The sequence below is a fragment of the Podarcis vaucheri genome (genome assembly GCF_965113315.1).
Source record: "Podarcis vaucheri genome assembly, chromosome: 2".
Classification (NCBI taxonomy): Eukaryota; Metazoa; Chordata; class Lepidosauria; order Squamata; family Lacertidae; genus Podarcis; species Podarcis vaucheri.
Window position 1 is genome coordinate 38,467,451 of NC_138760.1, and position 15,065 is coordinate 38,482,515.

The 15,065-nt window shown below is 44.4% G+C and overlaps 1 protein-coding gene across 1 annotated transcript in view; it reads left to right on the top strand.

Annotated features, from left to right (window-relative positions):
* Positions 1-1,267: 1,267 nt before the first annotated feature.
* The window catches only part of LOC309527609 (uncharacterized protein), a gene marked incomplete at its 5' end in the record, with an annotated part of 30,142 nt that continues 16,344 nt past the window's right edge, over positions 1,268-15,065 (top strand). The window contains 9 exons of the mRNA XM_082214427.1: positions 1,268-1,313; positions 2,172-2,329; positions 2,691-2,735; positions 2,829-2,938; positions 3,850-4,019; positions 5,233-5,393; positions 6,414-6,624; positions 8,456-8,629; positions 10,273-10,528. Coding sequence (XP_082070553.1) covers positions 1,268-1,313; positions 2,172-2,329; positions 2,691-2,735; positions 2,829-2,938; positions 3,850-4,019; positions 5,233-5,393; positions 6,414-6,624; positions 8,456-8,629; positions 10,273-10,528 — 1,331 coding nt within the window. The remainder of the gene's footprint in view (positions 1,314-2,171; positions 2,330-2,690; positions 2,736-2,828; positions 2,939-3,849; positions 4,020-5,232; positions 5,394-6,413; positions 6,625-8,455; positions 8,630-10,272; positions 10,529-15,065) is intronic.

Genomic DNA, 15,065 nt, shown 5'->3' on the forward strand with positions numbered 1-15,065 from the left:
GAAAGTTCTCAAAGTTCATGAAAATGAACAGCACAAATAAACTAGCAACCGATTAACTCCACCATGCATGACAAGCTGCTGTGCTTCGTATATCATATGCCACACTGCTTGTGAGATAATTCTGAGCTACCTGTGCACTATTGATGACTTGCTGGTCATGTAATAAGCTGCATATAATCTCGCCTTCCCAAATAACACACTTCATACTTTTATATTTCAGTATGGTAGTTTCCCCTGCTAACTGTAGTTTCTTGAGGGTGTCGGAAATTGTAGTTCTCTGAGTTCAAGATTCTTTGGGAGGAAGCCAAAGATAGTATTTATAAATAAAAGGTGCAATATTCCAACACTTTTGAAAGTTCAAATAAAATAACTAGGGGAGCTAAGTTTGAAGAAGGGGTGGGGAATTTTTATGCTATCACAAAGAGAAGATGGGGTTTTTTAAAAAAAAAAAATAGGATGTGAAGCATGGCCTTAAGTCAAGGATGGAGAACTTGTGGTCCTACAGATGCTGCTGGACTTCAATTCCCATGAGCCCCAGCCAGCATGGCCAAAGGTTAGGGACAATGGGAGTTGCAGTTCAGCAACATCTGGAGGTCACAGGATTCCCTCTGTGCTATGAACTGTAGTTATGTCCAAGAACCATGGCTCTGTCACAGGAATTTTGGTAGCATCTATACCAAACCACAATTCCCGGGATTATTTGAAGACACCAATGATAATTAAACTGGGTTTAAACACTGTAGATATATGTGAGTAAGGTTGATATGCCTTCAGGCCCTACTGTGTATTTTACTAAGTGAAGTGTGTTGCATTTTCAAAGAGGCAGGAGTGTAGTGCCTGATATCTAATTACAATATTTGTCTTAACAACATTTGCAAAGAGTGCATTAAAAGAACTACTCATAATTGTCTGGAAAGAAACATCCGGACCTCAACGAGGAGTAAGTAATGCACACTAATGGGAAGCCAGATCCTTAATTAAACACAAATCTAGAGGAAGCGAAAGCAAATGTTTTAGTTGGGTGATTCCAACAGGGAGAAATATACAGATGCTAATGCAGAGCCAATAAAGTTACGAGAATATATCATTACGAGCAAATGCATGGAAATGAGATTCAAAACCAGAGATGTGAAATGCATTACCCCACAGCCAGGAGAGATCTCAATTTCACACAGAAATGTGGCTCTTCCTCACCGCTGCAAATTTAGCAGCCTAGCAGATTATTGCTTCTTCTCTTAAAGACACTTGGTTCTACTCTCAGAGAAGAATGTGGAGAGCTGTTATGATTAGTTTTCTACTCTCCTGGGTGCCAGGTAAAACCATTTCTTCTCCTCTCTCTAGCTTTAATAGCTGACAAATCAACTAAGAGACTTTATAGAAGGTAGGATGGATGCTAGAATGAAAGGCAGCAGTTTCTCGAGTTCACTGGCTTTCGAAATAATGGGATATAGCAAAGGAAGAGGAGAGAAAGGATACTGTCTGACTCTGCCTAGATGCACCTCTTTGCTGGGGCTTTTGACACTTGAGATGTCTCTTTTTAGCATCCGCCTTGTTTCCGTATTTTTGAGTTTCTTTAACCTGCTTTTAATGTTGTGTTTTCATATAATGTTGTGTTTTAATTGTAACTGGAAGGGAGAATAGCATTATAAAAGAATAAAGGGGAATTGAAATGTATGAGCAAGTGAAGGCTGGAATGTGAAGGTTGTGTTTGCAGGAGAACCATGCGAGAAGGATGTGTAGGAGCTATTGCTGTAACTGTTGAGGAAAAAGGAGGGAGGGTTAAACCAGTATAAGCTAGTAGAAAGACGTATTGCCATATAGGGACATAACAGCCCCTTTGCTTCCCTGTGCTTGTAATTGTATAAATGTGTATATTTCTTTCATACTTGGTGTGCCATCCATAACTACTTGCTGGTTGAGGCTGTGTGAAACCAGCCTTGCAATATCTAAATAAATGTCCTATTTGACTAACAATTGGTGTCCGGATTCTGTTGGCCATCCAGGCTGAACCCACAGGGTATTGGGTACTGAACTCCAATATTTCCCCAGCATAACCAAACCTGGAACATTAGGTTGAAGAGCAGGTAATAAGTTGTAAACAAGAACAGAACAAGGACTTTTGACTCTTACCATACTGACACATTCATCTTCTCATTTTGTCCCTACTCCAGAAGCCACCCAGAAACAGAATTGTAGGTATCACGATGTGGCTGAATACCTGAACATCTCGTCTAATAAGGATCTCTTCTTATACACCATACCTCTGAATGATTGGGAAAAGCCTATAGAAGTTCAACTAGACTTCACCCTGGTGTCCATCCTTTCAGTGGTAAGAGAGAATAATCATTGCATGTTTGGTCTCCAGTGACAGGGCTAAACACAGATACTGGGGAAGGGGGGGGGGAGGAAAGGTTTGTTGGGTGTGGGATGCTGCCTTACAAATGCAAACTGTTGGGGGAAATTGCAGAACAGTCGCTTACTGGATTCATAGCTTCAATTCTAGCTTATGTGTGACAAGCAGGGCCACCAGCAGTTCTGCCAGTGTGGGACGGGGTTTTTTTTTAAAGAGGGACATCCATCTCCCACCCACCCACCTTCCAGTTGTACCACCAATATATCTGTCTCTATGTTAATTCTCTAGGACAGGAGGAAGATAATGTGTTCATCTTTTTCCTTTTTGTTCCTTGCAGCAAGAAAAATTGCAGGTGGTCACATTCTATTTCTGGATGTATGTGGTGAGGCCCTCTTTCTTTTCTGTAAATAGCAAACAGATCTATGCTCACATGATTTTATTTTATTGTAAGTAATATATTTTTACTTTCCTCTAGTTCTGGGACAATGAATTTGTCTCATGGAATCCCTTGGATTTCTGTAACATTACGAATATCACTTTGCCTGTGAACCTTTTCTGGACCCCAGACCTCTATATAGATGAACGGTAATGCTGCTTTTATCCTATGGTGAATGTGTTTCCAAACTGCATTTTCAGGGCAAATTCACAGGGTTGCTTTTGGTGCAGCCATGTACTGAAACCACTTTACCATATCCGTTCCCAGGCATTGAGAAGGCTGCCTGCCATGATAGCCAGAGGTTTAACAGCACTGGGCTGGGGGCTGAGCACAAATGCAGACACCATTGCCAGGGCTAAGGCAAGAACCTGTGAATTTTGCGTTGTTTGACTGTGTTCAGGTTGCCTCGAGTCTTCTTGGCACAGAATTTGGTCTAAGGGCTCGTCCACATTCTGCTTGTTCTTCACCCCCAGTTTCCCGCTGATGAGATGGGAATAAATTAGAAAATTGTGCAAGTTTTGATTCATTATTTGTTTGTTATAAGTATTTTATATCATCATTCAGTCATATTTTATGTTTTATCATTGTCATGAAGTCACTGTCTACATGTTGACCCTTTAGATCAGGGGTGCTCAACCTTTTTATACCTACTGCCCACTAATGCATCTTTCTTGATGGTAAAATTTCCTTACTGCCCACCAGTGCTTGATGGAAGGAGGATTCAACTTTTGCCATAGAACCCCCGACCGCCCATCTAGAATCCTGAAACGCCCACTAGTGGGCGGTAGGGACCAGGCTGACAACCCCTGCTTTAGTTGGTTGTTCCAACAAATAGTTGGTAGACCATGAGACTCTTAATCTCAGGGTTGTGGGTTTGCGCCCCACGTTGAGCAAACAGGTTCCTTCATCGCAGGGGGTTGGACTAGATGACCCTTGGGGTCTCTTCCAACTTTACAGTTCTATGATTAACAATGAGGCTTCCCATGTAGGGGCCAGACTTAGGGGTTATCTAATCTGTGCAAAATGCAAAGCTTTCCTAATTACAATACAATATCTTTAGGGCAGATGAAGACAAGTTCACACAGAGCCCTTTTGCTTATGTATCAGCCGACGGTTCCATTCAAATGTTTCAAGCCTACCGGCTGACTTCATCCTGCAGTCTGGATGTCCATGCATTTCCTTTCGATCAACAAAAATGCAACATAAGCATAATGTCATCGATACATTCAGGTAAAACCATGTATTTCGTTGAACTGACATGATAGTTGGCTTCTGTCTCTTCATTTGTACCCTCTTGAATTCACACCCCCAATTTGCACCCCATAAACTCACTCTTATGTTGAACTCCAAACCACCACACTTCACCCCCTTTCCCACCTACCTCGGCAATTATTATAACCAGGGGCTGCAGCCAGCTTGCGTGGCTCACCAACCCCACTAAACCCTACGCAGCTTGCCAACTCCCCTCCGTTTACACCTCACCCAACCCCCAATCCCGCCACAGCTCTCCCAATGGCCCCAAGCCAACAAAGGGAGCATGGTTTCTGCTGTGGGAAGAGACAGGAATGGCTGCATTTTAAAATGCAGGTGTTTTTCGCACCTCAGAGCAGCAGCGTGGGGGTGGGGGGAACGGATGAAGAGGAGATTTTCTCCTGTTTGTTCCACCCCTCCCCGACATTTATGGCATGGCTGCAGATGTGGTAAGAAACGAAAAATGCCTGGATTTCCAATTGCAGCATGATGACAGCCTTACAACTATATTATGTTCTAAGATAAGATTGGGTTAGTCAAGTCCATTACAGTGGTACCTCAGGTTAAGAACGTAATTCATTCCGGAGGTCCGTTCTTAACCTGAAACTGTTCTTATCCTGAGGTACCACTTTAGTTAATGGGGCCTCCCACGCCGCCACACCGCACAATTTCTGCTCTCATCCTGAAGCAAAGCATCTGTAACCTGAGGTACCACTGTACTTTCAATGGGTCGATGCGAAGTAGGACTAGCATGGGGAACAAGCCATTATTATTTGTTCGCTGTATTTCTTATCCACCCTTCATCAGGAGGTCCCCAGTATACACTCAGCTTGTGTCTTTCCGAAGGTGCCCTATGTTCCTTGTTTTCTGCATCTTTCTTCACTCTCTCTCCATTATCACTCTTCCCTGCATAGTTGCTCCCCTTGCCAATGGTCAAAGTCGCCTCTCAAAATTAATTCAGAGTTGCTCCCATTGGAGGCTGACCATGTGTGTGCTACTGATACATCACTACCATTCATTTCTGGTGTGATGAAAAACCGGGGCTTAATTCACACACTGAGCAAACTGTGGGACAAGATGGAACTGTTATGACACAACCTTAAAAGGAAGACCTAATATGGATGTGACTGTGATTTTTTATACTGCCCTGAAGTAATAACCTTCCATATCATTTCTCTTCTACTGCCTCTAGATAAGGAAATGATAATAGTGAGCAACAAATCTTCCAAGAAGGCGAACCAAGATAGTCGCAAAAATTACTTGACCAGTGGGGAATGGAAGTTTGAGGAACTGAGGATCATTGAGCACATCATGGAATATGATATAATTAACTTCAGTGCTGTCACTTATGAGGTATTTGGTTTCTAATACATTTAAAAAAACATGGAAACAGGAAAAAAATCTCCCCCTATGTAGCTAGTGTTTGTTTTTCATACTTACGAGTTTTAATCCACACTTATTTTCAGAACTGCTGCTTAGATTTTTGGGTAAATTATAAAAGGGTAGTATGTTATTGGCTCATTTTCATTTCTTAAAAAAGAATGCAAGTGTTCTTTGAAATATGTTGATGATGGACACTTCGATTAAAAATAAAACATGGTTAAACCGACAGGGAAAACAATAAATCAGAAGTACATTTGGGAGGAATGCTTGCCTAAATAGGTATGTCTACAGGAGCCAGTGGAATGCCAACACTGATGGAGGCCTTTTGTATTTCAGCAAGGAGGGAGGTATTCCACAGCCCTGGTGCCATCAAGTTCTGATTACAGTCATACCTCGGGTTGAATATGCTTCATGTTGAGCGCGTTTGAGTTGTGCTCCGTGGCAACCCAGAAGTAACGGAGCACGTTACTTCTGGGTTTCGCTGCTCGCGCATGCGCACACGTTCAAAATGATGTCGCATGCATGCACAGAAGCGGCGAAAAGTGTGCCGTCGCTAGTTATGTTTGCTTCTGCATGCGAACGGGGCTCCGGAACGGATCCCGTTCGCATCCCGAGGTACCACTGTATTGAAATTTTGCCTGCCAGGCCATTACAGAGAAACCTTTGTTTTCCTTCAATGGTAAATCCCTCAGTGGTACAGGGACCCATTTCAGGGTTTCTGCAGCAGCTCTTTTGATCCCACTCCAGGTCCTGCCAGGAGCTCCACTGTTTCCTACAATTGTTATTGTTATCAATATTACATTTATTTCCCACTTTTCCTTCTGAAACATTTTTGGAAGAGGGAAGGTGGTGGTTCCACCCACCAATGGGTTGCTAAGAATAAGGAATATGAATGAATGTATGTATGCTACTAATGAGACTGAAAAGAGAGTTCCATTCTTTGCTGTAATCTTCATTTTTATTTATTCATTTCCCCCCCTTTTTGGACAGATTTCTATGAAGAGGCGCTCCATTTTGTATGTGTTGGTTCTGATCCTCCCAACTTTAACTCTTTTCTTGCTGGATATGGCTATTTCTTTTGCATCTGCCTCTCCTGGAGAAAAGATTGCCTTCAAAATGACACTGATCCTTCAAATCTCATTTTTGTCAATGATTCTTAATGATATGCTACCCGCAACATCGGATAATCCACCAGTCATAGGTAAACCACCTTTTATTGCCTGGCTTATTTCAGCGCCAGCAGCCTTTGAACACTTAAGGTAAAGGGACCCCTGACCATTAGGTCCAGTCGTGACCGACTCTCGCTTTATTGGCCAAGGGAGCCGGCATACAACTTCTGGGTCATGTGGACAGCATGACTAAGCCGCTTCTGGCAAAACCAGAGCAGTGCACAGAAACACCGTTTACCTTCCCACCGCAGCGGTACCTATTTATCTACTTGCACTTTGATGTGCTTTTGAACTGCTAGGTTGGCAGGAACAGGGACCTAGCAACAGGAGCTCAGCCCATTGCGGTGAACCACCGACCTTCTAATCAGCAAGCCCTAGGCTCTGTGGTTTAACCCACAGCGCCACCCGTGTCCCTTAGGGGCTGTCAAATAGTTTTGATTGCTTTCATTGGACTAATTCACATTGTGGTTTAGTTAGTGAGCAGGTCCCTGGGTCAGTAACTAACTTTTAGTTGGAGGTACATTTTGTGAATCATTATTATCTTGCATGGTACAAAAATAGATTAACAATACCCCCTTAGCAATTTGTTTAATATGGTCAAAGCACTTCAAATGTATTATCTTTCAAATCGTATAGCAACCCTGTAAGGTCGGTCAGTTTTATTATCCCTATCTTCCAGCTTGAAGGTGAATAATTATTATTTTATTATTATGTATTACATTTGTATGCCTCCCTTTACCTGTAGATCCCAAGGCAGTTCACAAAATAAAACACAATATATATATTTTTAAAACCAGAAAATACATAATAAAAACAAAAACAACCCAATAGTATCCCATCCCACAACACATTTTAAAAGGGCGAAATAAATTAAAAAATTGTCCAGTAGCACCTTAGAGACCAACTAAGTTTGTTCCGGGTATGAAGTTTTGTGTGCATGCACACTTCTTCAGATACACTGAAACAGAAGTCACCAGACCCTTATATATAGTGGGAGGGTGGGGTGTGGTTCTTTTCAGAATGGTAGTAGGAGATGGGTGATTGACTCAATGGGTATGGTAAAACTGTTGACAACAGTTAATGACCGCAATTAGTCCTACGAGAAAAAGCAAGGGATAGTATGCTGATGACCAAAAATAGTTATAGCATATGTAATGAGACAAGAATCCAATATCTCTATTCAGACTAGTTCTCTCCATAGTTTTCAGTTTAGACCAACACGGCTACCTACCTGAATTTTAAAAGGGCGTTAGACGTCAATCAGCCAAAGGCCTGGTTGAAGAGGAAAGGTCTACCTGGTGCTTAAAGGTGTATAATGAAGGTGTCAGGTGAACCTCCCTGGGGAGAGCATAACACAAACACGGAACCACTGCAGAAAAGGCCTGTTTTCTCATGTTGCACCCCTCCAGACCTTCCTTCTTACTAGGAGGGAGAGAAGGGGTTGGGAAGGAAAGGAAAGGAAAGGAGCTTGACGCAGTGCAAGTATACTAGCAGGAGTGCCAGACAGGCTCTGCTGATCCACTCACCCCACACTGCCCCTCTCTGTTGCCTCCCCTCTCTCCCTGACAGTAAGTGGTAAGTGATGTTGGAAAGCAAAAGAGGCAGCTCCACCATACTAGGCCACTTCTGAATTCAAGGACACACTCTAGCCAAGCAAACACCCAAGGAGAGGAAAGGGCAAATCTATTGATAAGGGCTTGGCCCATTGAGAGTTTCAAGCACTGGAAGAGTCCTTGGGTTCCCCATTCCCACATTAAAGAAAAGACCTCCAAGGGATGCTAGCTTTTCACCACCCCTGTTTCTTCTTCTTCTTCTTCTTCTTCTTCTTCTTCTTCTTCTTCTTCTTCTTCTTCTTCAATGCAGCCGCGTTTTTCACTGGGATGTTTGTATTTCTGGTCCTTGGTATCTTGGAGAATGCTTTTGTACTCTATCTCAAAGAGAAGAGACCAAAGTTGCCATCCTTCAAGGGGAATAAATTCATGAATAGAATCCTGAGGAAGAAGAAAGAGGAAAGCGAGAGCCCAGAGACCCATTTAGGTAAGCGTTTTCCAAAATGTAAACAATTTACCGTAAGGAGGTGGGGCACCTATAAAGCAGAAGAAGGGTGCAGATATCAAGCACCATCATCCATTACTATAAGAAATCTTTTCGCACAAGGGCATGCACAGGATTTAAGTACAGTGGTTCCTCAGGTTACAGACGCTTCAGGTTACAGACGCTTTAGGTTACAGACTCCGCTAACCCAGAAATATTACCTAGGGTTAAGAACTTTGCTTCAGGATGAGAACAGAAATTGGGCAGCGGCAACAGGAGGCCCCATTAGCTAAAGTGGTACCTCAGGTTAAGAGCAGTTTCAGGTTAAGAACGGACCTCCAGAACGAATTAAGTTCTTAACCAGAGGTACCACTGTATACACTCTTAAAAAGAAAAACAAATCATTGAGACGCACCCACTGGAGAGCTGGAATTTGTTTATTGGTTGATTTATTAAACAGATTTAGAATAAACAGATTCAGAATAAATTCATCAAGCAGTGTACTTCTCCCACCAGAATGGGCAGTTGGAACAAGCTTGTATTCCTTTCTGAGTAATGTGTGAAATGGACCTGAGGCGTCAGGCTGTCAGCATAGCTCAAATAAGTAAGTGTGGAAGGAAGCAATCCATATTAATCTAAGGTCTGGGCAATTTTCACAAGTTTCATTCATTCTGTTAAGCCTCAGATGTGTCACATTTGATCCCTTTCATGCAATATAGAAAGTGGAAATAAGCTTAAATCAGATACAAGCTCTTCTTCATTCATTACGTACTGGAAAATACTAATATTGCTCTTAGAGCCATTTAACCTGCATATCTTAAGGCTGAAACACTTATCTGGGTGAACATTCAACTAAACTTGATGGTGGAACTTAGCTCTCAGTAGGCATGTGTCAGGGAACTGCCATCAGTGTCCGAGGGAGAGAGCACGCTCCAAAGGGATCCCAGAGAGCGCCCCGGGAGTGGGAGAGGCAGCCCATCTTCTGGGGAAGGGAATCAGCGTCGCTCCAGTGGAGAAGGGGGGCAGATGGGGGAATTGGCGAGGCGGTCCCATGACTCCTTGCCTGGGACCAGTGGGGAGAGGAAGAGTCCTCCGCTGCCTACGCCCTCCTTGCGCAGAAGGCATCCGCGCAGGGAGAGTAGGAGGAGACTGGGCGTCAAAGAGCTTCTTTGCTAGAAGAAGTTTAAGAAACGCCCACTGACAGATTCAGCCAGCGATTGAGACAGCCACGGGTGAGTGGCTGCTCGGACAGGAAAGGTTCACTCAGGCAATCCAGCCAGGTGTTGGGACAAGCTTACGCACGAGCAACCCCTTGAACCATTACAGCATGCATAGAATTGCACTGCAAGAGCCTTCTTGATTTGCATGGTCTTCTCCAGCACTTTGAGTCTTGCAAGGAAAACCCAGGCCCTGTCTGGAATCAGATAACTGGCATTTGTTTTAATGAAGGTGGAGGTATGTTGCTTCACATTGCATTATAACAGATGCAAAATGTCCAACATGGCTTCCAGTGAACCATACGCCGGAATTTGGAATCAAAGAAGCAGTTCTTTAACTCTCCATTCCTTTATTCTCAAACAATGTCTGTTCCCAAACATAACAGATTAGCAGATTAACATATATCCTCCTTATTTCCATCTGTACAGGAGATAGGTGGCCCAAAGAGAACCAGCTGGCAGATGGATTTCCCTTGCCAGCAAAAGACAGTGAAGATGACAGCTTGGTGTTTCTGAAACATCTGAATATGGAACTGCAACAGATCAAGAAACATCTCTCTCTAGAAGAACGCCAGGATGACCCTGAATCAGTCGCGTGGGATAAAACAATGGCCCTTGTGGAGAAAGGGCTTTATTACACCCGCCTGATTTTATCTGTCATCTTTTTAGCTGTTATTATCATACAGTGGACGCGCTGAATTATAGATTACTGGCCTTTGGGGGGGGAAAGCATGGCATTTTTGTAGACTAGATCACATAATCGACGCATGTGATACAATTGCACTACATTACCACCAGTTAAGTTGCATAAGGTCAGGAAATGCTGTGGGACAGAATGTCTAATGCTGTTGGATATTAAATTACTAATGTCAAAGCAAATTATTCTTGGAAATATGTGAAAACAGGACAAAATTTGCCACTTAACTGAGCCTTGCAAAACCAATTATTCTGAAGTACTTCACTGAGTGGCATGTTTTCTGGCCTGGCATCAATGCATGCCATCCTTGGGCAGTTGCCAGGGCTTCAAGAGGGTTTATCAACTTCAAAAGGGTGTCTTTGTCCAGGAATAAATTACCTACAATGCTCCAGAGCAACAGTGGCATTGTGGGAACTTGAAATGGCAACAGCTGGAGCCAGTTGCCTAGGGCTGCCATCAGGTACTCCAGGAAAAGAACAAGTAGCGTAGAAGGGCTAAATTTTGGCAGGGATACCTTCTCCTGGCCTGATGCTGCTATGTTGGCAGAAGCAGCATCAGGCAAAGTCCTTCCTTCTGTGTAACTAGTAAAGGCTCAGAAGCTCCCTGTGCTCTGTTGTATTTGACAACTCCAGGAAAACAAAGTAAGCATTGTGGTAATGTGTGAAATTAGTCTAATTTATACATCTAGTTATGATCAGCAATATGAGTTTAGAGAGCAATATCAGTTTGGGCATGAGTAATTTAACTTGGCCAAATAAGAAACCGGGAGCGTTGTTCGCTTCACTTTCTGCGCACTGCTGCCAAAAATCTTATAACTGCATGAAATGAGTGATGCATAATAAAGAAGTGAATTGACAATATTGTTGCTTCATCTTGCCAGTAAGAAGATCCCTGGTGAATCAGGCCAAAGGCCCATTTAGTCCAGCATCCTGTTCTTGCAGTGAGATGCAGCATGCCTTGTGTTTATGGTTGTCCCTGAGGAGGACATTTTTGTTGAAATGTAGCTGGGAGGTGCATATACCAACCTGAAGTCTCAGGAGCATCATCTTGTTGCTGTTGGTATTCAGAGAGAGAGAGAGAGAGAGAGAGAATGGAGTTTCCCTGGGGGGTGGTCAAATCACTGTGTTAGCAGCACCAAAGCAACCTCCCTGGTGCAAAAGCCTGGGCAGTCTGTATGGGGGTCCTGGGCTGCCCAGATGACAAGACACCCCCCCCCTCAGTCTCGCTGATGTGGTCCAAAGGAAAGCAGAGCCCACAACCTACCTGCCTGCAAAATGTCTTGTCAGAGTGGTGCATGTTCTAGTTATCTCCCACTTGGACTACTGCAATGCGCTCTACGTGGGGCTACCTTTGAAGGTGACCACAACTAATCCAGAATGTGGCAGCTAGACTGGTGACTGGGGGTGGCCACCGAGACCACATAACACTGGTCTTGAAAGACCTACATTGGCTCCCAGTACGTTTCTGAGCACAATTCAAAGTGTTGGTGTTGACCTTTAAAGCCCTAAACGGCCTTGGCCCAGTATACCTGAAGGAGCATCTCCACCCCCATCATTCTGCCCGGACGCTGAGGTCCAGCGTCAAGGGCCTTCTGGTGGTTCCCTCACTGCGAGAAGCAAACCTACAGAGAACCAGGCAGAGGGCCTTCTCGGTAGTGGCACACACCCTGTGGAACGTCCTCCCATCAGATGTCAAAGAGATAAACAACTACCTGACATTTAGAAGACATCTGAAGGCAGCCCTGTTCAGGGAAGTTTTTAATGTGTGACACTTTAATGTATTTTTAATCTTTGTTGGAAGCCGCCCAGAGTGGCTGGGGAAACTCGGCCAGATGGACGGGGTACAAATAATTTTATTATTATTATTATTATTATTATTATTATTACTTTGGCACAAGCTTGGCAGCAGGAGTTAGTTGTCTGAAGGAGGCATACAAGGCTCCATCCACTCCCGATTTGTGTAGGGTTTATCCCTTAGCCTTTTCTTCTCCCAAATATATCCCACCAGGCAGCAGAGGTTTAGGATCAGAGTCTTCCTTCTCCTGAATGGGCCCCTTTCCCAGGTTGATGAGCCCCACCTGCCCCTCACTTCCCTCTGCAGCACATGCAGAAATCACCTTCTTGACCATTGGAACCACTAGCGGTCTTGCCTACTCAAACAGCCAGAGCCTGTCTTCACATGCAGGGGAAGTCCCTAACTCAACATGGGTTTGAGACCCATTGGCTACCCAGTGGGGGAGGAAGCCTCTCAGGCACTTGGGGCAGGGCGCCCAGGGATGGGGTGAACTGCCCATAGGGGAGGGGGGCGCGGCACGGCACGGCATGGCGTGGGATGGGATGGACAGAGGCGGAGCTAGTGGCAGCGGCGCATGTCCCAAAGGGGTGCGCCAGTGGCGGGGAGTTGCGGGGGGGCACCTCCCAAGGCGATGTCACCCCCCCTTAGGGATGACACCTGGGGTGGACCACCCCCACCCTGCTCCACCTCTACAGCTACCCTCACCTGGTTTAGCCAGCCAGTCGAAGCCATTCCCAGGATGTGCCTGCTGTTACATGCTGACAGCTTCTAGGAGCCACAAGTGAGAGCTGAGTGCAGGGTGGAGACCAAAAGTGGACAAACTACTGCAGAACGAGCACAATGTGTCTCCACACCAGAGGTACTGCCCCTCCCCTAGCACCTCATACACCCCGAGAATCATCTACATCTCCTTTTAACAAGATCTCTGCATTTTTTAAATTACTCGGTATAATTATACGGTATTTACCCAGAACTCACTCCTCTTCACCACAAGCTATAAAGCACTCTCTCTCACATTATCTGTTGCTTGTAAGTGAATGCAGTAATCAGCAGTCGAGTTTGCTAGCTAAACCAAAGGATACTTGGGCTGAGCATGAGTAACAGACTGGGGGTTACATTCCAGGGATTGCGTCTAAAGCCCAAATCGTGGGTGAGATTGCCAAAGTCTTTTTTTCCATATGCCCAACCACCTTCCGCCCCTTTTAAATTAATTTACTTATTTCGCAGCATACATAAATCTGAATGCACACAAGTAAAATGTCCGTAAATTGCAGGCTAACTGTACTTCAGGCAGGCTGCTGCTGCGGCTCATATTTATTGGTTGTTTGCTGTACTGCTGCAGCAAAAGCAACAAAGAATGTGTCCTGGTAAGACTGAGGACCCCTCCAGATGGCCTATTTAAAAAATGGTCATTTATCCTGAGTTGCTTGCACAAACCTTAAGGAGAGATTAGACTGTGCCCAGTGTTTACTGAGCATTTATTCTGATTGATTTGCAGCGAGGTGATATGGCATTCATGCTTGCTTGCTTTCTTGCTTGCTTGTTGTATGTTTTCCTCATAGCCATTCGTTCATCAACACTTTTCAGCATATTTCCCTGTAACTTTCCTAAACGCAGAAAGTATTTGTTGTTGTTTTTTAAGTGGATTTGTTGTCCTTGGGCAATGGAGTGTGTTTTAAGCCACTTTAACTGCTGAAAGGCTTTCTGAAACTCAGTCCACCAAAATGCCCCCCCCTCCTGAATTTATCCTGTTCCTTTACCTGCTGTGTTTATTATAAGTACAGTGGTACCTCGGGTTAAGAACTTAATTCGTTCTGGAGGTCCGTTCTTAACCTGAAACTGTTCTTAACCTGAGGTACCACTTTAGCTAATGGGTCCTCCCGCTGTTGCCACTGCCGCATAATTTCTGTTCTCATCCTGAAGCAAAGTTTTTAACCCGAGGTATTATTTCTGGGTTAGAGGAGTCTGTAACCTGAAGTGTCTGTAACCTGGTGTGTCTGTAACCCGAGGTACCACTGTACATTGCAAAAATGTACAAGACACATGGAGAGGATGATCCTTCACAGCATTATATCTCCAGAGTGTCTGTCCTCGCTTCTCTCATAGCTTCAGCCAGCTTGAGTTCAGAACAGGCAGGCATATATTCCCCAGCCTCTCCAGTCAGCAGCCAAGATGGATCTGCCTTTGTTCCCCTCTGCTCCTTGCGAAACAACACTCTTTCCCTGTCACCTCACACACATCCCATCATCTTGCCAGCCTGCTCATTCTCCTGTCTCTGTCCACTCCTCAGAGCTGGGGGTAAGGACAAGTTCTTTTGCATTGCCAATGGCCTGGTATTGTTTCCCAAGGGCTCCGCATTTAACTAACCTGACACAGTCCCGCAGCTAGCATTTTCCCTCCCTGTCCCAAATATCAGCTAGATTCTGACATTCATTAATTTCTCTGAGGTTCCTCTCCTCCCCTCAGAAAACAACCTATAACATCGTGAACTGTTATAACGTCATGAGAACACAGATCAAAAACACAGCACTGGAAGCCCAGTAAACACCAGAGCACCAGGCCCGCCACACATAACATGACGTCACATGCATATGATATCACATACATGCGACACCATACTGCAGCATCAGCACACCGGGCACCTCAGAGGGTGATGCCAGAGTGCAGAAGTTTCAGTCCTTCAGCACAACCTTGCTGACAAACTCAGCACCCCTTGGATCCTCATAATACA